This window comes from Lytechinus pictus, chromosome 7 (assembly GCF_037042905.1).
Source record: "Lytechinus pictus isolate F3 Inbred chromosome 7, Lp3.0, whole genome shotgun sequence".
Lineage (NCBI taxonomy): Eukaryota > Metazoa > Echinodermata > Echinoidea > Temnopleuroida > Toxopneustidae > Lytechinus > Lytechinus pictus.
The window spans coordinates 1,316,078-1,341,490 of NC_087251.1; the positions used below are offsets into that span (position 1 = coordinate 1,316,078).

Genomic DNA, 25,413 nt, shown 5'->3' on the forward strand with positions numbered 1-25,413 from the left:
TTTTAATTTTATAGTTTGTACTGTCCATCCTTTGTGAAAATTGGTGTATGGTTGAATGATACTAATAGGCTTATGTTTTTATCCTCTTTATATATTTCTGGTAGATCATTTTACAAGTTTTATAAAGATAATCATTGATAATAGAGTAGTAAAATTTCCCACTTTCTTTTTATTTGTTGTTTATTATAGAATGTTGAAGTGTATGTGGTTTATCTTGAAGGACAAGTCCACCCCAACAAAAAGCTGCTTTGAATAGAAAGAGAAAAATCAAACAAACATAACACTGAAAATTTCATCAAAATCAGATGTAAAATAAGAAAGTTATAACATTTTAAAGTTTTGCTTAATTTTTCAAAACAGTTATATGCACATCCTGGTCGGCATGCAAATGAGGGGACCGATGACATCCTCCACTCACTATTTCTTTTGTATTTTATTATATGAAATATAAATATTTTGATTTTCTCGTCATTGTCATGTGAAACAAAGTTTCATTCCTCCCTGAACACATGTAATTCAATTATTTTAACATTTTGTGGTTCAAGCAAGGGGGTTCTAATTGTCGAATTCGTAAAAATTGAAATATTGTATTATTCAAACAATAAAAAACAAAAGAAATAGTGAGTGAGTGACATCATCGACTTTCTCATTTGAATATCACTGAGTTGAGCATAGAACTGTTTTGTGAAAAATAAGCGAAACTTTAAAATGTCATAACTTTCTTATTTTACATCCGATTTTGATGGAGTTTTCAACGTTATTCATGTTTGATTTTTCTCTATTTATTCAAATCAACCTTTTTCTGGGGTGGACTTGACCTTTGAATACATGTTGAATGATTGGTAATGTCTACATGTACTTGTTTTTTTAAAATCATATTATTTCTTATATCCCGGAAACTACTTAAACCCATCACAGAAACTCTCCCTTCCCCAAAATCCCCTACCATCAAGTGTAGCCATTGCAGGTTTCATGAAACCACCCTCAACATATTTTATTTTAAAGCCATTTTTATTGTTTTCTTTTATCCTAGATTATAGTATTCATTATCAATAGCATACACATTTACAAACAATAAAAAATTAAAGCGCGATAGGTTTTTTCCAGGCAACATTTATCTGGGATGGAAAATTTTATTGTACTTTCAGCTCGGTGTAAAAATGGCAGCGGTAAAAATGGCAGCGGTAAAAATGGCAGAGGTAAAAATGGCAGCGGTAAAAATGGCAGAGGTAAAAATGGCAGAGGTAAAAATGGCAGCGGTAAAAATGGCCGAGGTAAAAATGGCCGTGGTAAAAATGGCCGAGGTAAAAATGGCAAAGGTAAAAATGGCAGAGGAATAAATAGCAGCGGTAATAATGGCAGAGGTAAAAATGGCAGAGGTAAAAATGGCAGCGGTAAAAATGGCCGAGGTAAAAATGGCCGAGGTAAAAATGGCCGAGGTAAAAATGGCAAAGGTAAAAATGGCAGAGGAATAAATAGCAGCGGTAATAATGGCAGAGGTAATACTGGCAGAGGTAAAAGTGGCTGAGGCAAAAATGATAACACTTGAGTTGGTATTTCTTATTTTTTCCTGGACTTACATGTAATAATTACATTATAGCCTTCTCTCATTTACTCCAAAAATATATTTAAAACATCAAGAGCTTAAATCAGAATGTATAGTTTGATTGATTTATGGGAAATTTCATCATTCGTTGAAAAAAACGTTTTAAAACGATTTAAAACGTTTTAAAACAATAAAAAAGTTTTATTTATTTATTTTTAATAAAAAACGTTTTTTATGACAACCCTGCTATGTACGCATTACAAAATTCATGCATTAACAGTTACCATAGAAACTAGTTAAGGAACCTGATATCCACTTGTACTAGCTGCAATGAGGTACATGTATTACTCTGAAAAAAAATGAACACTAGTTGCCATTGTTTTATCATTTAAAACGATATACGTATCATATCAATATCTATTCGGATCCATTATGATGTTGAAATATGAAAAATTACTTTTATTACAGAATGTTTTGTTATTTTTCTGTTATCCAAGTTATGCAAGTGGTTCAAAGAAATTCCGAACTCGTCTATTTCAGTGTGTTAATGGTAGCGCACATTGGTGTTTACATTACAATCTGTATGGTATGTATGTGATGAAGTGCTGTTCTACTATACGAACTGGCCAAGATAAATCCTTTCATCACTCACTAATTGAAATCATTTTGGCATGAAAATGTTTGAGTTTAATCATATCAATGATAAAGTATAGACCTAAAATGATTTTAAAAATCCAAATAATATCTCATCAGTTCATACATGTAATACTCATTTTGTAGATAGGAGTCCATTCAAGGTCAATAATTATGACTGATATTAACTGGAAAGGCCCTTATCTTTTCCTTGCTGATCTAGCATGTCATGATCTTTACCTCTGTCATTTTTGCCTCTGCCATTATTACCTCTGCCATTTTTACCTCTGCCATTTTTACCTCTGCTATTTTTACCTCTGCCATTTTTACCCAGCACCTAATTTTCTGCCTACATGTAGATTCCATTATTTCACAATGTTTGCTTTACAAACATGAGCTTTAGTGATGCAATGAGCAAAAGATTTTGAAGGGGCTAGACATGGCGTTTACAGCAAAGTTTCTAAAAAGCTACAAGCGATCGAAGCAAGCAAGCAAAAAAATTTGACCTTTTTAATACAAAAAGCTATTTTGTGATAGATTTTGACACAATATAAAATATATATCATAATTCACCTCTTTTCCTTTTTATTTCCTTGTTTCTTTGTGAAAATTTGTGTGGTTCATGGACCTCCAAGCCCTCCCCTAATGCATTCATGTATTACATGTAGGTCAAATTATATATGTATAATACCTTAATTTAATGATGGTTTAGTAAAAAATATAACCTTGATTTATGATAAAGAATTTTTTTCAAAACTCTAGTTTAGTCCTTCCTCCCCTGGTAGACCTTGTTACCCTTCGTTTTTAGAAGACTAGAGTATGTACTTGTACATTGAATTGTAGAAATGTTTTTATATACTTTGCTTTCTGTATCTCCTCTGCTTTTCTTTTATGCGGCTTGACTTTATAAAAGTTTGCAGGGTAATTATTTTTTGCGGTACAGTAATATGCTTTTCACACTGCACTTTTTGTCCTAAATTGGTGGGGCTAAGGGGGGGTCTTAGCCCCACCAATTTCCCGGGGTTAAGCTTAGCCCACTTCGTTTTCACACTACGTTTTAGCAAAGTGGGCTAGCACGGTAAATAGTACGGTACTATCTGGCCCTGCAAAAAAGCAGGGTTAGCCGGCTTATTGTGGTGCTAGCACCACAATTGCGGTGCTAAGAGATGCAGTGTGAAACGAAACAGGGCTAAGCAAAAGCGGGGCTAAGCATTAGCCAATCACAGAAGTCGAAATTGCACGTTAATCGCGCTCTGTATGGTAAAATCATCAATATTTATGAGCTGTGTGATTGCCCGGGGTTAAGGTGTTAACCCCGGCTAAGCAATAGTGCGGGGTTAAGAAAGACAGTGTGAATCGAAAAAAAAGATAGTATGGGGTTAAGGATAGTCCGGGGTTAAGGATAGTATGGGGTTAAGGAAATGCAGTGTGAAAAGCATATATGAACGTCAGTGTAAGTTCTTGGTATACATGGGTATTTATTATTTAGTCAGTGCTGTGATTTCTTCTTCCCCATCAATTACCAATGTCAAAACATGGTTGTATGGTCTAAACTTAGTAGGCTTTAATGAATTAGAAGTTGGTTGTGGATGGAAAACTCATCAGCGGGTATTGGTTGCAAAATTTAATTATATTGTGATGCAAGGTCTGCTACCCTTTAACTTTTTTATATACTGTGGTCTGTGAGGGGTTTTTCACACAAGTGTTTTCACCAGCTAGTGTCCCAATGAGGTTCATGCAATGATGGAATACAAATAAGCACATTATCTTTATTAATCATATTTGAATAATGATTTTATTTGTCTTAACTTTGAATGCCAATTATATTGATGAAGAGTAATTTCAATGTGTGACTTTTTTAATGGCAGGTTTGGAGCACTCTCCAGTGATATGACTATCCAATTACTAGGCAACAAAAAGGGGGTTTTGATTGGAATAAAAAAAAAAGATTTTTGATTTTGAGAGACTTTCCTATCACTTTTAATTTTGCATGTATATTTTGTGTTTTTATTGATGCAGTTCACTTCGCAATCTGTGCATGTTTAAATGATGCTGGTATATCAGGGTTTTACCCAAATGTCTTCTTTACAAATTGAATTGAATTGAACTGATTGTCCAATTAAAAAGAAATTTGGTGCTCGCTGGTTATCAACAAATTTACAAATGCAAATACAACATATACAAATAAATGATATTTGACAGGTCTAATTTCAGGTCTATCATTATGGCTTACCTTACCAAAATCATTGGCACATTGATTGCATGGGTACTGATTTGATTGCTGTTTGGTATAATTAAGTTAAATGTAGACTTTATTCATGTGAACAGTCTCTATAGAATAGCAGCCCTATATATGAACTATTAATCCCAGTGTTTTTAGGAACCATCAGAGGGACCTTTATTCAAAATTATTATAAGTTTTTGGTCTCATGTTGATACTCAGTAATTCACATTCTGTCATGGTATGAAAGTTTTAGGAAATCATACATCTGCTAAATGCATTTAGGTACATACCTGTATGTTTATGTGTCCATGAGTGCATTTACCCTTGGGTATAAATTATACGCCTTTATGCATGATTCATATACTAGTATATTGAATTGTATTTTTATTTGCTCATGAGTTAATATATTGGATTTATGGTCATTACTTCACAATATACCATGTGTTGCAATGTCGATTTTCAAATATAAACAGCAACATGAATCATGATTGAAAACTCAATTGCAAAACACCGAACGCAAACGCAAGCAGCGGTGCACTGTTCAGTGTCGAAAATATAAAGCCGTTTATATGCTGATCATCTTCAAATTTCCCGCTTTCGAAAGAGCTGCTTTAGTGCGCAGTTTGACCATCACAAGAAAGGTCAGTTCTGGCACCTGTTTAAGTAGGCTCTCACTGCGAAAGTAAATTTAAAGACGTTTCAAACTTAATTGTGTTCAATGTCGCATTTGTAATGCCCAAGGTCGTAAAATTTGAGCTGATCGCGTTTACAAATGCATCTTTTTCAACGTTTAAATTTTTACTCCAAATCATGATTTGAAAGACGTTTACTTTTATGACTGGGAATAGAGGACATTGAACTCACCCTTTGTTTCTCATTATATCTTCGATTTTTAATCACATTTTGAATCATGATTCATGTTGCCGTTTAAATTTTGAAACCGACATTGAACACACCCTGAGTAGTAATAACTGTAGACTGTAGTGTATATGTAGTAATATAGATTAAATAAAAATCTATAATTTTCTCAATGATCACTGAATCGAAATGATCTGTACATGAGACATTCAGAATGTCTTCCTGAATATTTATAGAATGCATTGATTGGCCTCGTAATGTGTAAAGTCTTCCATGCTGCAACCTTTTTTGTTTCAGGCCTATGTAGAAATTCAAATGTTTTGAAAGTGTTGAAACTAATACAAATATCTTTGGAAAGTACAATGTATTTTGAAATAATATTTGGAATTGATACAAAACAGTGGCTTACTGCCATCCTGAATTTGCTCAAGATTAATTTACAGACTTTAAAAACATGGCCGTACACAGAAACGTTTAGCTGGGGGGGGGGGGGGGCAGGACATGTAATTTTTTTTGAAAAAGGCTTGAAAGCTTGAAAGAGAGCGAAGTGACCAAGCTTCTCTTTGGGGCGCTCTTGTATGTTGTAAAGTGAAATTGAAGGATTTTGGGCATACTTTTAGTGAAATTTGTGAAAATTTTCAGTAAAAAAAGTGTAAATGTTCAAATTTCTGGGGGCGAGGCAACTGCTCCCCTGCCCCTCCCCCTGCGTACGGCCATGGACTTAAAATAAAGTATGTACATTTTCATGATCGTGGCAGTTTTCAATGAAGTATGAATCTGGCTTGTCAATAGACCTTCTTTAGGGTCATGCTATATGATGACCCTATTCTAGGTAGTTTATTCATAAGCCTGAGTAGACCGTTTTCATTCAAATAGTCCACACCAAATAGTAACATTTGCTTTGGGTAATTTGCAGTAGATCATGCTGCTTATGGCAGGAACCTTCTTCATTAAATCAGTCTTAAAGGAGACAAATGTCATAACTGCACAGGTCAGAATGAAGGTAAGTATTGGAGAAGCTTGGTTTGCTTGACCTCAACAAATGACCTTCGATCATGTAAGGATTCAGCACTACTCTGGTCTGCACCTGATGCTTCTAAAAGTAGAGCTAAAATACCTCTTTTAGCCCAAATCTTAAGTTCTGTACAACTAGGTGTGGACCAGCAACTAATGAGCGATTAAATGAAAGGGGTATTGATCTCTTAAAACTTTAGGATCCCTACTTTGATAATTGTGTATTGATATGTTACCATGAATAAATGTCTAGAGCCAAATCCAAAGTACAAATATGTATTGGATAGTTTGTCTATTAATTGCAAGTTGATTCATGAATGTAACATGGAGATGGTACCTAATAGCCCAATAATAAATATTGATATTGGATATTGTTCTGGTTTAATATTCTGCTAAATATGATTTTCAGGAATGATCAGAGAAATTCATGATGTGACTGTTAGGGTCAGATTTTGGTGTGAGCTCTGCAGGCATCTAAATCTAATAAATCTATCTATCTACTGAGATATTGGACAACAAACAGAAGGCTCAGTTTAAAGCAACACCGTACAAAGGCCTAAAGGAGTTCATAAAAGTAGCGTATGCGGGGGGGGGGGGGGGGGGGGGGGGGGGGTTACAGGTGTTAAACCCCCCTTTTTTAGTTTTTGATACCCAAAACCACCCCTAAATATTCAACCCCCCTGAAAAAAATTAAAGACCTTTTTTTTTTGCTTGTCAATTTTTTTGGTGAAGAACTTTAATTTTTTTTTTTTTTTGCCTGTCAACATTTCATCCAGCTTGAACCCCCCCCCCCTTTAAAAAATCCTGCGTACGCTACTGGTTCATAAAGTAAGCGGTGCTCTGAAGTAATGTCAGATAATGCAATGACTATGATGTGAATTCATATGGCATTCTATTTCAATATCATTGTGATTTTTAATGTAACTGTCTAACTGATGTGTACAGTATTGTCAGATGTACATGTTTTTGTACTGTATATTAGGGATAGGGATTGTATATTATAATTCAGTCTTTCGTACTACTCCAGGGTATATTCCATGGAATGTATGCGGCAATCAAGTGACTATGTGCCTTCTCTTGTTTCTAATTTTAAAAAATGTTAAATCACAAGGATCTGTCTTGTAAAACAAACAATGAATGTTTTTTTTTTAATTTTGCTATGGACAGAATATTAAATTCAGTGAAAGATGAATACATGTAGATCATTTCCTCTTTCCCCTCATGAAATATTCTGTCCATTACACTTATAAACATTCATTATTTTTATGATGATAACACCATGTAGGCCTACAGTGTATTTCTTTGAAAACAAAGTCAACAGCTTCCCTTGATGCTGCAGAGTATAATATCTAGTCCCTTTAAAAAGTCTTTTGAGGAGAATCTGTGGTTACCACCCATTAATTACATGTCTAGACATCAGTACTGTATATAGAGCAGAATATGGGATTAATATTTTTATGAAACTTGATATTAGTGTATAGGCCATTGATGAAATCTGTGAAATATATACATGTACAGTTAACTTTATGTGGCTTTGGCTTTTTATTTTATCGAATATTTTGAAATGATTTATTTGATTTTCTCCTGTAAAAGGATTTTTTTGGCTTTCTGGGTTTCATGTATGAAAGAATATCTTTATGCTATTTTATTAAATCTTCATTGGATGGACACTATTGCATACAGTAGCTTTATGAAATGGTAAATGTAATAAGTATTTTCAGTTATCAAAGTATAGATGAAGTATTTGTTGATATTGTCAAGAAACTGCTCTTTATAAAAAATTTATAGTTGCCATGGTGATCGAAGGCTCTAGTAAGTGGCAGTTCTCTTCAATATTAGACTATGAAAATAGATGTTTTCTCCTATATACCAGTAGTGGATTGTGACGGTTTGACCTTCGGATAAATTATAGTTCCCTTTAATATTTGATTTGATTCATTTCCCTTTTTTATCTTATGACTTTTCTTCAGGATGTTGAGTGCCTAGAACTGACCCAATTACGAGACACAAGAACAGGAAAATATGCTATGACACCAAAGGTAAAACTTCTCTTTATATGATCAATAATATGCCAAAGAAAAAGAATTCTTGTGCATGCAGGCAGTAATGTCGTCAGTGATTTTACGAACTGGCTCAAACCTCAGCTGATCTCCAAAACAAGATTTAGAGACAATCACGTTCAAAGTTTGGATCAATATTTATACCAATTTAAAGCATACATTCTATTTTTTCGTAATAATATACAAAATTTTGTCTGCAATTCGTATTCATTCTTTCAATATTTGAAATGAAGTGTATGTATGCATTTCAGAAGCTGCTAATTTTCACCCAAAACAGGGGGATTGAGCCAGTTGGTAAAATCATATGCACTATGCGCTCTGTTTTTTATCGGCACAAACCACGGTTTGAGCCAGTTTGTAAAATCATTCATGCCATGCGCATGTTTTTTTAGAGGCACAAATCCTGCGCAAACCACATACGCGCAGCATCTACGTTTGGTATTTGACATGCATGCGCCATTCCAAAGACTATATTACACAAAGAATGGTTTGAGCCAAATCAAAGGAGGAAGTTGAACCGGTTCATAAAAATATTAAATATGCCCTTATTTTTGTTAATGATATGAATTTTGGCAATCAATAGAGTGAATCACAAGCTTTCCGAATATGCGAAAAAATAAATTTAGATAATTTGACTGAAAATTAGGTTTGAACCTTCGTAAAATCACTGACGATGTGAGCAAAGAGCTTGTACATTTGCTGTGCTGCTTAAATTGTCTATGTACTAAAGCAACATGTTCAAGATATTTGAATATAATATATTTGGGACATTGTAGGAAAAATTTGATAATTTGATTTGAGGACTCAAGAACAAATTTCTATACTTGATGAAAAGAAGATTAACATTTATTTAGAAACATGGTTTTTATTGCATCGATGTATGATAATTAAATATATCAGAGCGTTAGATTAATTTATTATCTGTTGCATGCAGTTTCTATTCAAGTTGTCCCACTCATCTGTACCATTGCATAGGTGTGACAAAGAACGTTTTGTGAGAAAATTTAATCTTTGTCCCAAGTTATCAGAAACCATTTTTCGATTGTAAGTAATTACCATAACAAATTAGAATTCTATAAAAGTGGGACTGGCAGATTATTCTTCAGTGAAGATACTACATGTATAAGAACCAAAAATAAATCATGTGAGCTTTCTTCTTAGATCTTTCTATACTTAAATGATTAATAGTTGGGTGTAATTACTTTTGAATGCTTACAAAGCATGAAGAGTTCTCAAGGATCATAGAATAAATTAATTGATATGAGTTGTATTAATATTTTAACTCAAGTTGCGTTCAAATTTATTAAAATATAAACATACAATTTTAACAGGTATATTTCATTTTTGAATTATTCCATCATATTATACATGCAGATCATATACAAATAATTATATTCAGCCAATTCATATCTATACAATTGTTGGACAAATATTTAATACTTGTTTTACATGTATTAAATATTTGTGGTACACCCCCATATATCCTGAGGAATAATATGAGCTGTATCTTGATCAGTCAACAGATTAGCACATTGTACATCTATGGGTTAATGAATATTCAACACGAACCACCTAAATAGAAAAATGCATTTAGACAATGATAAATATTTATTTAAAAAATTTTGCCTGTACAAATGGGAAATATGGATTTACAGTGATGTAAGGAAAATCGTTTAGGCCTTGTTATGGAAACACCCCTTTGGGGCTTTGCTGGTTCCTAAAATCTAAAAAATCATGTGAAGTGCTTGATTTGTAATTGCTTGTTATGTTTTTAAGAGTATTTTCTATGCAGATATTGTGTGTTGTACACAAAAGTTGTAGAAAAAATATAACAATTCATTATGATACAAAATTTTCATGAATTCAATGTCAAGATTGATTCTCTAAACTTCGACATATTCATGACCATAATGTTTTTTAGCTATATAAGAAGAGGAAATATTGTGGATTGGAAAACATTTTCAAAAAATTAATAGTCTCTTGGGCATTTGGCGTAGTGGCAACTGCACAAACTCTTGTTTTAAATACATTGTTGAGATATCGATGGATGATGAATCTAGATTGCTATCACGTCTTTTTGCATTTTTCTTGGAATTCAATTCACTCTTTAAAATTCCCAGTACAATTCTAAAGTGACGTTTCTTGATCTTTCCTCTTTCACACCCACATTGTATTATCTCTCTAACCCAAATTTGAATCAATTCAAGCAATAATTGCAGTCTTAACCAAATGGTTAATGGGTAAACTGAGATAAATTATGGGTGGAGGATTTAACCATCCTTGCAGGGCATTTATCCCATTAAATCCATTAGCTTTCCCCTCAATCCTCTATTCGCTCGGATCATCTGACTCTCACTCTCTGTCCAAGGAGCTTTCAACCGAAGCTCCTTGCTCTGTCTCTCGCTAATATGTGAGTGAAATGGGAGACAAAATACCTCTTGGCTGATAAGTGGTGAACCCTAAGGGAAGCATCTGTAAAAACAAGTGTAAAGCAACATTCCAGGAACCATTTGGTATGTTCATTTTGATGGCTATTCATCACTTTGCACGTTATAAGATGAACAGCGTTCTGATGTGCAGCCCTAATTAGGAACATCTTCATCAGAATGAAGTGGGTGTTTTGTAGCTTGTTATTGCTGATCCCATGAATTAGCCTTATCAAAGAATATTAGGCTTTTTTCTGCTCGAGCCTGCTATTTTGTTTAAAAAAAAGTAAGCTCAAAACTTCCAAGACATATTTCGAGAATAGCTAAGCTGCAAATTAGCCTGCTATTTTGCCAGGTGACCTCACCGATAAGATCATGTTAAGCAGGGCCCGCTGGGAGAACAGTTTTTTTAAACCGAAGTGGTTATGGGTAAAATATATTATTGTTATTATCATTAATATTATTATTATTATTACCAGACCGATTTAAGCCTGATTCATTTTTCTGAGCATGCCACGTGCGTAATTACATGTACATGAACATGCGGTGCAAATATCACACCTACATGTACGAAAATGCCTCCTAATTTCGGGCTTGAGCTCGCTTCATATATCTTTGGTCTTACTTTGTGCTGATGAAGATGGGAAGCAAACTGAAGCAGGATAAAGCATCCACTTCATTGCATATCTTTCCAGTCGCAAGTTGTGATCATGATTCAAACCCTAATCAATAAAAGTGCTGTCAAACTCTGTTGAGAAACGGTATTTGATCAAAGTTAAGGCTCTTGGTGAAGTTATTGGTGTGATATGAATTATTATCTTATTACTTTCAATGTACTTTCAGCATTTAATTATAGAATTAAAATGATCTCATAAACTGTTTCATGTATTTTAAGTTTTATAGTACAAGCAAACATATCAGCTTACCATCAAAGGGTCATAAAGTCTACCCAACAACTACATGTAAATGATTTGAAATTAGATTAAAAAAAAACATGAATGTCAGGGAAAATAAGATCGACATTGGATACAAAATGCAAAAGAAATTACACTTTTAAATTTTTTCTTATTTTTACTATTAAGGGGATAAATAGATTGTTGTCACACTCAACCAAAAATGGCAGAAGGGGTAGAAAAGGACTGAGAAATTACAATGTAACCATCCTTTTAAAATGCTGTCACTCATTGACCCTTCAAAGCTTGATTTTCACCCATTAATTTATGATTATTGAATATTCAATTTTTGTAGATTAGACATCAAGGAATATTTTGGTTCAGTTAGATTAGGTTACAAATCTGCAATTCACATATTCACTAGTGAATCAATCCATATTGTACATTCCAACTCTGAAGGATTTGAAATTAATCTAGATCAGCTTTGAATAGTGACCAGCAGAATTTTGGATCTTTAGTATTGAATTTAAAAATATCAAAGAATTTGAAATAAATATTTTAACTTTATATTAAATTTTAGTCCGAGTGAACAGGGAAAAACTTTCATTATCTGTTTTAGAGCTAATCATGTTTAGTTGGGCAAAAGGAACAAAATTGTCACTTCCTTAAAGTTATCATTTGCCCTAAGAAGAATCCATGCATTTATGGATGAAATATGTGTTTCTTCTCAGATAATGTAAGAATAACCAAGGAAGGTTAGATTTAGAGGTGTGACACTGAAATGTGTCATCAGTCATATAATTTTCCAGGAAAATGACACAATTTCTGTCACCCACCTTTCCCAACTCTCCACATGAGAGACAATGTATCATGCAGTATACCATCTAATGAACTGCTTAGGCCCATATGAAGGGGAAATAGTATCCCCCGAATAAAATGTTTAAAAATATTTTCTCAGTATTTAAATAGCCATGCTTTGCAGTCAAGCTAATAGACTCCAGTAGAGAGTGCGTACACATTCTCCAATGTTCATTTTCTGTATTTTTTAAAATGGCTTGGAATTTCCTACATATTCTCATCTTCTGAAACAGAATATAAACACAGGCAGCTATTTTGCAAATTGTTGTAATGCAGATTCTAAAATTTGAAATGGCTTGTTTCATTACACATTTAAGCCTTGAGTATGAACACAGTTTTATAGTCTCCATACTATGTATATATCAAATCATGCATATTTGGATAAAAGACAGTTTAACTCAATTAAAACTTTGATTAATCCATCTCAGCTTTAACTCAGAGTGTGAATACAGCTCTCATCCCATTTTCCATATTATCCATATATAAGATTAAACCGAGTGATAAGCATCTCAATTCAATCAAGGCTAATTGGGGGATAGCCAAAGCGATGATAGCGCCGGTGTCTGTCTCACTCTATAATTTGCTCCGTCTTGAGTTACACTTCTTTCTCAGAAAGGGGATGAGATGAAGCCCTTCTTTCTCAGTCTTGATGAGCTTCTTGATGGAAATTGGAAGATTTTTATGTTTTTTGACAAGGGAGGGAAATGGTTAAGGGTGTGAAAGAAAGAGAAAGATGAGGATTGTTTTTGATAAAGAGGAAAATAAGAAGATGTATGCTAACCCTAACCCTAATGCCCTAACCCTAATGCATTCTAAACTTTCACATGGCACGCCTTAACATTTTATCCTATGGGATAGTATTCCATTTGGCATGTGATAGTGACTTAATATTTAGATAATTGCAAGGGTTCGGAAAGGCTTGACCCTTATGAATACTGTAGTTATCTTGAAAATAAAGTAAATTCATGTTTTTTCCCTATGGCCTATACATGTAAATTTTCAAAAATTTATATTGGCTCTCTTTCAAATCTGGCTCAAAATTTTCTATTAAAACTCATATGGAAGTTTATAAATACAGAAGGTGATCATAATTAGCCTGAAAACAAATTTCTTACACATCTCCTTATACTATAGGAGAATCCGAACCATACAAAAAAAAATTTATACATGGGACTACATATATATATATATATATATATATATATATATATATATATATATAGTACTAAATTTCAATTCATCTGAAAACTAATCTGAAGGTCATCATTTTACATAATATTAATTTCTTTTTTCAAATATAAGTTGCAGGAAGGGTTAAAAAATGCCGAATTTATGGTGCCAGACAAAGTGTAATGCGACTGACCGTAATGTGACAGATCAGGCTTTTTGTGTCCACAAAAGAAACTTGAAGTTGCTACCCAAATGCAAATGTCTTACTATATTTGAGACATGTAAGTAATGTTTTGCAGGTATTGAAAAATGTTATGATTTGAAAGAACTATTAAAAAGTAAATCAGTCACTCTTTTTCCATGTCCTTTTTATACGCCCGTCCTAGACGGGATGTATTATGGTATCATGTGCGGTGTCCGTCCGTCTGTCCGTCTGTTAACTTTTCCCTGTAAACGCGATAACTTCAGTTTGACTTAACCGAGGCTCATATAATTTGGTGTGTATGATATTAGCATGGATCTCAGGAAGCCTATTGATTTTGAGGTCAAAAGGTCAAAGGTCAAGTTCACAGTTACATGTTTTCATCTTACCCTTCTGCAGTCCATGGAAACATGATAACTTCAGTTTAACTCAACCTAGGCTCATATAATTTGGTTTGTATGATACTAGCATGGATCCTAGGAAGCTTATAGATTTTTAGGTCAAAAGGTCAAAGGTCAAGGTCACAGTGACATATTTTCATATTACCCTTCTGCAGTCCTTGTAAACGCGATAACTTAAGTATAACTTAACCTAGTCTCATATAATTTGGTGTGTATGATACTAGCATGGATCTCAGGAAGCCTATTGATTTTGAGGTCAAAAGGTCAAAGGTCAAGGTCACACTGACATGTTTTCATTGAACCCTTCTGTAGAAGGTCACGGTCACAGTGACATATTTTCATCTTGCCCTGCTGCAGTCCTTGTAAACGCGATAACTTCAGTTTAACTTTAATAACCTAGGCTCTTACAATTTGGTGTGTATGATACTAGCATGAATCCCAGGAAGCCTAATGATTTTGAGGGCAAAAGGTCAAAGGTCAAGGTCACACAGATGTTTTCATCAAACCCTTCTGCAATCCTTGTAAACGAGATAACTTGAGTTGAACTTAACCTAGGCTCATATAATTTGGCGTGTATGATATTAGCATAGATCTCAGCAATTCTATTGATTTGAGGTCTATTGATTTGAGGTCAAGGTCAAAGGTGAAGTCGCCACCTTCCACTTTCCTTGCTTGACCACTAACTCCATTTTCCATGTTACAGACGGACGTATTATGTGCTCGCCTTAGCGACACTCTTGTTGTGTAATGCGACTGACCGATTTTTAGGATGTCATGGCGTCCATCATATACAGCACCCAACTTTTCTATATGTATTGTTAAGACTCAATCCTGTAAAACTGACAGCACGAAGTATTTAGAAAAGAAAAGAAAATTGTAATGCGACTGACCGTGAAATCACCCAAATATATGTCATGAAGTCTTGTCACTCTGGGGTAGTTCGCACATCTACTAACCCTTATACTAATGACTTCTGAGAAGCATTGACAACAAAATTACCATCATGCATATTTTGTCTGTCAAATAAAAATGTAGAAAAATATGGTACACACATACATGAAGTAGATTCTGGAGGAAAAAGATGAATTTTGAATGTTTTGATGACAAATAAGAATAGGTGGGACAATGTTTAAGAGCTGATCCTTTGTTTAGCATTTTCTTTCTCTTTCTACATGTATAATGCTCCAGTACATTTCTATGTGATATTATGTTGTAATGTTTAGGTAGTTGATCTCATGTATAGATGTGCAACTTTGAGAACAGAAGAGTTATTTTATCATAGCTGTTGATCTGTAATCCATGTTGACATTCAATATATATTTTGATCATGTATATAGGATGCCAAGCTGAGTACTCTTTGTGACATGGGTTCTAAAGATGTCCCTTTGGAAGATAAGACCATCACAGTTGTCTATGGATCAGACATTGTTAGTCTCTCATTCATTAATTTCTGTGGTACATCGGCTAAAGTAGCTCAGGTAAGAATCTCATTGTGTCCTATGAAAACCAAACTTTACAATTGATCATATTGTCGGATTGTATGATCAATTGCATTCTTTGGTAAAAGAAATTGTTTCAAAGTATTTAAGAATAATGAATTGTACATTCATTTTACATCTAGTTTTGCCTGATAATTTCTTTGTCATCAAATAATGGTACAGCAGTACAACTTTGTCATACAATATCTTAATTTTCATACCACCATGTGATATATTTGATGTGAAGAAAACACAAACAAACATAGATAGTAATACATGTACATGTATGTTTAACAGCTTAATATCTTCTGTAGATAGCATTTACATGTATATACTTCAAATTAGAATTACACTTGTTGTATATCAACTATTACCACTGATGCAACAAGTTTTCATGATCAAGAAAAAATAGAAAAGGATCAGTAATCTATTTCTATCATTCAAATGGATAAAATGTGCTCTTGGGTTCATATGCCCTCTTTCAGTAAATTGCTGTTCCGTCCTTACCCTCGCAAAGTCATAAAATTTTGAATTACTCAAAGGGTTGGGCCAAAAATTTAGCTTTGCTTTTAGAAATACCAGGTACTGGCCAGGTCCAAATCAGGCATGGACCAGATCATCATTTAAAGGGAGCTTTGCTATATCTGGGCATAAATTCATCACATGGTCAAAGTTCATCTGTTATTTCCATGCAAAATCAGGCTTTGCCTATTATTGCTTCCTATTGGTCTGAAGTAGGAGCGTTGTAGTTACCATGCTCCAACTGGTACCTTTCTAGAATGAGTCACTGATTTAATGAAATGTCCTTGCAAAAGAAGCTTGGTCTGCTGTGAATTACTGAAAGCAATTTTTACTGTTGATGCAAACTTTTCTATTGCGTACCATAAATAGATGAATTACTGAAAGGGGTTACAGAGGCTCAGAGTATGTCCATCTACTTTGGAAAAGCTTGCAAGTGCTTTGATGCTATTATGGAATGGTTGAAGTCTGGCATTTGTTATAGTTAGGAGAAAAGCTGGGCGTCTTATCACATTAGAGATCATTGGGGAACTAAACTAAGCAGCTACTGCAATGTGTTAAGACAAGCTGGCGTGATATTCAATTAGTCTAAGACTTCAGACTACTAAAGTGTAATGGAATTTCCTGAAGATATATTCTATTTTGCACAAATGAAATTCCGCTCATAATTATTATTTTTTGTTTTCATATTTTTACTGCTTTTTCATTTGTTCATGTACTAATTTATGTTTATATTGTTTGTTTATTTACATGTATTGATGTTTTCATTGATTGATTGATCAATGGGGGTGAGGGAGATGTGAAATATTTATCCAGTTGTGCTTTTTAAATTGTAGAAAAGTGAGTAGAATAGTTATACCCAAAAGTGCCCCATCTTTTCTCGATATGTACTGTACAGGAGATATGCCTGTATAAAAGAGTAGGCTTGCTTTCTGTAACCTTGATGGTATTTATTGGAAGCGACCAGTTAGAATTCACTAGACTTGAATGCATGCATCATTGAAATAGAATGGTGAAAAATGCACTGGCCTAGTTAGTTCATTGTAAACTCTTTGATCTTTGTATAAAAAACGCTCAAAAGTATCTCCATTCCAATGTCCATTTAATAGCATGAGGATGAAGTACCATTCTACCAGTGATCTACCTTGTATTTATGCAGGGTGAATATAATGCTGGTACTATTACAGCATTCATACTGAACGCCTTTTCTTAATTCTTTTAATAAAGATACAAAAATGTATTACCATCAATTTTATGGATATTATCAATAATGATTTTATGATCATGTACCATCAATTAACATTTTTATATTAACTCTTTTATATTATTTGTCATTAAAAATCTCGTTTTTAGCATGATAATAAACAGGGACAATGGTACATGGGGACTTTGGGTGACACACCCCCAAATATCAAAAGAAGACTGTTCAACTTGCAAAAGAGTTACCATAAATTGCAACTTTGTCCATTTCAAAATGTAAATTGGAAATGAAAGAGAGTAAGAAGAAAAGCCCCTGCAATTCAAGATTATCCTGGTAAATGTCCAATTCATCTTGTGAGACCACAGAAAGAAATCAGGGATGTGAGAGGGTGCCTTAAAGAAATCAAATGCTTGGCATATTGTCTGCAGGTTGTATGAAAATTACAATGAACTTTTCTATCCAAAGGCAACTATTATGATAAAAATGCTCAGCAGTCATTCAAAATCAAGGATTCAACAAAAAATTTAATTGGATGGATGGCCAAGTTAACATGATAGCTATACTTAAATGCAGTGGGACCTGAGTTTGAATTTGTTTTGACTTGCACTAGACTTATGTATTGAAGGTGGATTTCTATTGGACATCATCATAATTTTAATTATGCTGGTACCATTGTACTCAAATTAGACCCCCCCATTCCCCTCAATTGAATTCTCTGGTTACTAGAAAACTGCTGGAGCATTAATATTTATTACCTAATATGCACCATCTATCAGCTCAGCGACTTATTTGGTGTATCATATCCTGTCCACTTTGTACCCAAAGAATGTCTTGAACCTTTAAAAAAATGTCTGAACAAATCTTTTAAAAGTTTTCCTTGGAACAGTGATGATTGAATGCTAGGTGCTTTTCTTTGCTCTTTGATTACATTTAAAGAAAAAGGACTCTAGGTAAATAGATTTAAACTGAGCTGTGATCCCACAAGTACTGTATGTACATTAAATGAATAATTGATCAGCAATAATCTTTATATTAACAAAGAACAGTGTGTGAAAATTGCTCAGAATACAGCATACCCCCATTCAGCCTGCTTTTATTGACCATTAAGCTGCACAGCCTTGACTTTTGATGCATTTGATTAATTAAACCTTTTTTTTATAATAGCAGAGAGGTGCTCTCTGAACATGTGGAAATGGCACGTTCAATAATTGGCTCTCATACCATAAAGGTGTGTGATGGTGTAGCAAAATAATCATGTACAGTAGTTAGTTAGTAAAAAAAAATGGATAAATACTTTTTATGTGAATACATGAGCATAGTACATGTAGTCAATTTCTAGTCTAGTGCATATTATTTACTCTACATGTACATATTACATATTACAACAGGTAGAAAACTAGAATTAAAATAAAATGTTTATGTTCTATGATAGGACATTTATGTTGTAATCTGTTGAAATTTAATATTTCACAGTAAAAATCTGTGGATACCTTAATGTTTTGCTTGTAATTCTTTTTTTTTCTCCAAAGCATTGACAATAAAGATTGGAAAAACATTTTTTTATTATCAAGTCTCATTGATATTTATTACAAATATGAAAATGGACAAGAGAGCATAGAAAGAAATCAGGACATGAGAGATGAAATCTAATATGTCAAATTCAAATACGATTTAGCAAAGGAAAAAAATTGGAGTCTATAGCATTTGTAGAATGCGGATGTCTTACATTAAACCATTTTGAAAATGTGTTAAAGCTATTTAAACAATATACTCCACCTTGGAAACAGAATACTCTATAAGTCTTTGTAAAGAGACTATGTGGTTAGAGCTCCAAGATATTAAGTTTGATGCTCGACAGGCTTGTGTTTTGATTTCTCTTCTCTCCTACTTGAACCAATGCCAAGGGATAGTTGTGATTTATTTATAAAATATACCATCAAAAATGGAACCCAGGAGCTCCATTGCTTTTTCAATTCCCTTCAAGAGCCATTTTTTACATAGCTAAGTGCTCCTCTACATTACTACCAATAAACCCTAGTCACACTATGTCAGCCCCATCTATAATAGATGGAATGAGAAATCTATTGCATTGAAAAGATGATTCATTATTTGGACTATTCCTATTTCTTTGCTATCTTTTCATTCTTAGAGGGGTATTCAATATTGGCTGCCTACATATGAAGGGCAAGGCCTATAGTTATTATTTTGCAGGCATTCAGTGTCTCTAAATGACTGCAGAGTGAAGCTGGCCTATCAATACTTTATAGGATATAACTTATTTCCAGAAGAATTAAACTATATTTGGGATAATACAGTATTGTTTAGTTGGATTTTGTATGAACATTAAACAAATCAAATATAGAGTTTGTTTGAAGTAAACATGGATAGTTCTGCATTGACTTTTTAAAAACCAATTGATGCAAAATTTCTTTGCCCCCCCCCCCCCGCTATATCAGTCACTTTTAATGCCAGAGACATATCTTGATGCCTTTCCTTCATGTTTTTTGCTTGTACATGTAAACATGATAATATATTAGAGGTTAGTTCACAGCTGTGACTAACTACTTGATGTAACTTGATCAGGGTGTGTTGGGTTATAGTCAGTGTGATCATTGTTAATATCACATTGAAATGTCAATATCATAAAGATTTGGAGCAGGGCAGTAAAATCTGATCAAAAAGGAAATTCTAATGATAAAAGGAATTAAATGAAAAATACCCCACACTCATATTTTAAGTAATTGAATATAGTGCAGGATTAGCTAGTGTACATGAACTTAACATGTCAACTTTTTAGGTTCTAGCTGGTGTAAATGAGCCTCATATTTAGTCTGTAATACTGTTTTAAGGAGTATTTATTCATATCTACTTTAGATCAGATTAAGTTCTTTATCATTTAAAGTATGAAAACCACATTTGTGTTAATTGATAAATTGTTTAAATCATTGCCATATAAATCTTAGATGTACATGTAGATTTGTTTTGAAATATTATGGATTCATGTTTAGCCACAAGGCACATAATATTGTGTTCGCCTTTCAAAGAAATAACATGGCAGTACAAATTGAGATATTGTATGTGACCATCAACGATTCCTAGCAATCTTGTGGCAAATATTCCACTCCTATTGATGAAGTCTTCACCACTCCTTAGCAGTATAGTTTCCATGGTAATTGTGGTTACCATGGTGATCTGTGTTTGTGCTGTAAGGCAAGTTTGAGATGGTGTTACAGGTGGTTCAGTGTGATATACGGCATCATTCACCTCTGCTCATTGATAGTGTAAATACTTAAAGAGTATGTAGTTTGTCTTTGCCTTGATACTCTGATGGATGTGGGTTTAGATGGGAAGCCTTGGGGGTATAGCAGTGATCTTATGTTGGGAAAAGGGATGAGGAATGGGCATTGGTGCATTCCTTTCAAATTGCCTGGAGTTCATGTCTTTAGTTGACAAGTTCAAATGCCTCAAATATGAATAAAGTCCACTGATAGATTTCTCAAGAAAAGGTAATAGTATAGGTTTTATTAACTGTGATTACGGTATGATATATATTGTTTTCACGGTCTTTTCAAAGGAAAATTTCTGTTGTTTATAAACATTACCCCCCTTTTTTTAACAAAACAAATAAGAGAGCATTTGCTTGATAATTTTTTCAAAGAAATTATATCAAAATTGATAATGATATACATTCATATTTTTAATGAAGATGGATAAAGACAAGAAATTAGCATGACTTCCCCTAATAAGTAGAAATCAAATTTATGGGGAGAGGATGGAGCAGTAAATAAAATGGGACAAGGGAAGGAAAAAATGGGAGGATGAGGAGCAGGAGGGGAAAGGTAAGAAAAATACAAAAAAGAGAAAAAAAATAGGATAGGAAAATGAGGAGAAGGGGAGATGTAAAAGGAGAAATAGAAAGAGAAAATGAAAGATACATGCTGAAAACTTAAGTGCTAAATCCGCAAATAAAAGTTTTAGGAATGACAACCTTTTCCAAAATGTTGCGTTTAATACTTAAAATGGTTGGGTTCAATAGTTTAACTGTTTGATTCAGCATTATGCAAGGCTGGATTATTACATTTCATTTCATTTAATGGTTTATTTAATAGACATGTATCGCAGTAAAAACTGAAATACACATGCTTTACAGGGTATCAATTAAAAATACATGGTAAAAAACAGAGACAATTAAATTATTCACATACATTTGCACAGTAAGTTATTGATAAAGATGAATGAATAACAGGAGAATGCATATGATAGATTGATAAAATCATTCAAAATAAAACTTTTAAAAGCACAATAAGTCAATGGTAATTAAAGAGATTTCACAATTTCTAAGCATGTATATATATATCAAACGTTTAAAGAATTTTCAAATTATTTCAGTTATGATTTGTAATATTTGTTAAGCACAACCACAACATGTGGAAAAGGTCACTCCTACCTTTAATTGCTGATTTGCCGTTTCAGTTTTAAGCATGTAGAAAGAAAACTGGAAGATATCGAAAAAAGAAAGAAAATGTAATGTGCTCAAGAGTTAAACTAAAATGAGGCGTATCTCCTTTTTGAAACGTATCTATTTATTGACATCTTGATTTACATAATTCTGGCGTTCATGCATATTCATGGCCATTGTATTTTATCAAGGGCTCTTGAGTATATTTTTACCTGGTATCTATCTATAAGCAACGGAATATGACCATATATGGTAATGATTCTCGGAATTATGATTACCTATTCCCCCAAAGGTCGTAATAAAGGTACAAGTTGATAATAAGTTGTGCTAACAAAGGCATACAGGCCTTCTATGCAGTGTGCTGTATATGAGTAGAAAAAAAGGGCTTGTTCATTTCTGATAAAATGCATCGTTGTACATGATCACTTTCTTTGGCAACTGTTTTCGTTGAACGACTGTATATGTTATAATTTGAATGATTTTGATAATCCTATGTTTATTCATTCTATTATGGTATGAAGGAATACCCATTTTAAAGAATATAAATGTGGATGGAATAATGGAAAGTGACAAATGTAGATTAATTTCCTTTGTCATTTAATGTGAGATTATTTCAGTGGTAGTGATACACTGTGTCCCAGATAAAACAAACATGATTTTGGAAATGGATATCTTATGAATGAATTCTTACAAATATTCAAAAATTAGCTTTTGGGACTAAAAAAGGTAATAAAAAATGCAAATACAAAATAGCATATATATCAAATCAAGTTTTAATTTTAACACACTCAGTTCTTTGCCTGGTATAGGCTTTGAAATGTGTGTTGCATTGAAGTAAAATCATGGTCAACAAATTTAGGTGTGTGTTTTGAGATTCATTTGAAAATTCAAACTAAATAGTCAGAAATCATATACAGTACCATGTAAGAGTTCATTCTTTTCTAGCCATGGGTCATTAAGCTGTATTAGAAAGTTCCAATTTTAGGAAGTGCTCTTGTATTCTGTTGCCTTGATCATGTTACAGTTCTTCATGCACTGCAAAAAAATGGCAGCATGTCAAATTACACTATAATTTGCATGTAGATTAACTATAAGGAAGGTTTAATAGGGGAATTTTAAGAGTTTGCAGCCTTTGTTAGGTAAATTTACATGTATACAAGTACAGTATGCGTTTCTTCAATTGTACAACGATTGTATGGCATAGTCTATTTTTGTAGTCAAATTTTTGCATGACATTACAACTGTTTCCAAATAAGTGGCTAATAAACAAATTTAAAATACATGTATATAAAGTAGAGCTGTTGATTGTGTATGTTCTCTTATTGGGAAAAAAATGAATTCTTAATCTCAAAAACAAGAAAGTGAAGAAATTTTAAAATGGTTGCATGTACATGTAATTACATGTACAAATCTGTTAAAGATAATGCCATTGAGTTCCAGCTAGTGAAAAGCACAATGTGCCCCTTAATGATTTAATAGATTTAAATGTTATTTTTATTCATATCCAAACTCGATTTGTTAAATCCTTGTGATTTAGAGTGTATGGAAAGCCAATTGTGATGCAAATCTCTTACAGTCAATGATAATTTATTCTCCATTAATTCATAACTATCTGGGAATGATAAGAGCATGTGTAAAGGACACAGGAAAAAGAAGAAACGTACATATACAAAAATGATCTTTTTTTGACTTTCTATAATTCAAGCAAGGGTTAACTTTAGACTTCTCAATAATCCATATATGTCTTGCATACTTGTAATATTACTATATAACGCCCTTTTACACTTTTCTGTTTCAGAAATGGTGTGAAACTTTACTCAAAATAGCCCACAACAGATCAGCACAGAACCCATCACCAGCCAAACTACTCCACAAAATGTAAGTATGGCTACCTTGATGAAGGTTGATTCAAGGATAGGCAAATATTTTACTAAGCATTCAGATGTCAAATGGTGTCATATATGTGTGTTTTATGTTTAAAAAACTGTACCAGTTTTGTATTGGGAATCAGAAGTTTCTCCAGCTGCAGTTAGAGCTGGAGACCCCTTGGACATACAGCTTATATCTGGACCCTTCGGGAGAACATTGATTCAGCTGATGAGGGCTATCTCACCCATAATTATGTGGAAACAAATAAAATAAAACTAAATAAAATAAAGTAAAATAGTTCCTAGAATTGCAGCCTTTTTGAACAGTTTCTTACAAATATTTCTGAATCCTATGAATAATATATATATCTGAAAATCATTGAAGTTTCAAAACTTGCATGTTGGATTTTGTCATGTTTTGACATTATATCCTTTGTAATACTCTCTCATTAAGCCCTTCAGAGGTTTATTATTTCTTTCTGCAGAAACGCCCCTAGCCCCTCCTTTCATAAAAGAACTGTGTGGAATGCCGTTCTTATTAATTGATGTAGTTTTGCTGCAATTAATGATGATTACTATGGCTCCTTAAAGGTCATAAACGCAATGATAGTTTCCATCATCCAATGTCATACAGTTTTCATATTTATTGTTTCACTGTAGTCTTTGAATGAGATGGAATGGGGGTTCTTTTGGTATCCAGTATATTCAAAGAGCATCCAAACGCATGCTGTATTCATCCTGAATGTTTCTGGCTCAATACTATTTAATAAAATATGGGAAGGGCACGTTCACATAATGCAGGGTTTAGACATTGGCCTAGGGTGGACTCAAATTATACATGTATTTTTGGTTCAACAGGCAGGCAACTGATCCAAGTTTCTCCCTTACTTGTGTGTGAAAAGGCAGCATGTCAGTTTCCTGATAAATTGAGATTATCTGTTTCTTGGTGAAAATGGACTTTGTCCTCGGCCTTTTGCACACCAGTTGAATGTGAAATTTAATTTTCATTTCCTGTTAATGTTTGAAACCCCAAATGAGGACATTAATGAGGACATTCTTTTCTCTCTTTCTCATTGTTGAGTCATATTCTAATAACATCCTGTATTACCAATGATGCTTTCAGTTGTAGCTTATTATTGATGAGCAACTTTTGAATTCTATACACCAGCTCAAGAAAGCACTTGAAAGCAGGTTTCTGATTCAGCCCAAATTTCCTCTTATGACTGCTCAAGGAAGCAATTCTAAAATGTGATTGATTTTTTAAACCTTTATCAATTTTAAACCTATTGCATATTCAATGCATTTCCAACTTCTTAAAATAATCACTGGGACTAGAATCCCACCTTTAAAGCCAAGTACACTTCTTGGTTTCATAGAGTGCTTGACCCAGTGCTCTGAAGTAAAAAAAAAAATCATGGCATAATAACACTGAAACTTGTGTTAAAGGTGTGAATGCTTTGACAAAGCTTAGCAACAATGTTTTAGTGTTTGATAAGAAATTGAAAAACAAAACGATAGAGATGTACATGTAGAAAGACTAGTATTTCTTAATATTTACCTTTTTTTGCATGTCATTACTTACTGCAGTTAGTTTGTCAGGGGC

General features: G+C 33.4%; 1 protein-coding gene across 26 annotated transcripts in view; it reads left to right on the top strand.

The window, feature by feature from the left end:
• The first annotated feature begins 6,899 nt into the window (after positions 1 to 6,899).
• Positions 6,900 to 25,413, top strand: part of LOC129265175 (1-phosphatidylinositol 4,5-bisphosphate phosphodiesterase beta-1-like) — a 92,687-nt gene continuing 74,173 nt past the window's right edge. For 24 of the 26 annotated variants that reach the window (XM_054903179.2, XM_054903178.2, XM_054903183.2 and 21 more), the window contains exons 1-3: positions 7,886 to 8,314; positions 15,623 to 15,763; positions 23,741 to 23,820. In XM_054903179.2, the coding sequence (XP_054759154.2) occupies positions 8,231 to 8,314; positions 15,623 to 15,763; positions 23,741 to 23,820 (305 nt within the window). In that variant the 5' untranslated portion in view covers positions 7,886 to 8,230. Of the gene's footprint in view, positions 8,315 to 15,622; positions 15,764 to 23,740; positions 23,821 to 25,413 lie in introns of all 26 variants that reach the window. The other 2 variants (XM_054903176.2, XM_054903181.2) reach the window with 1 other exon arrangement.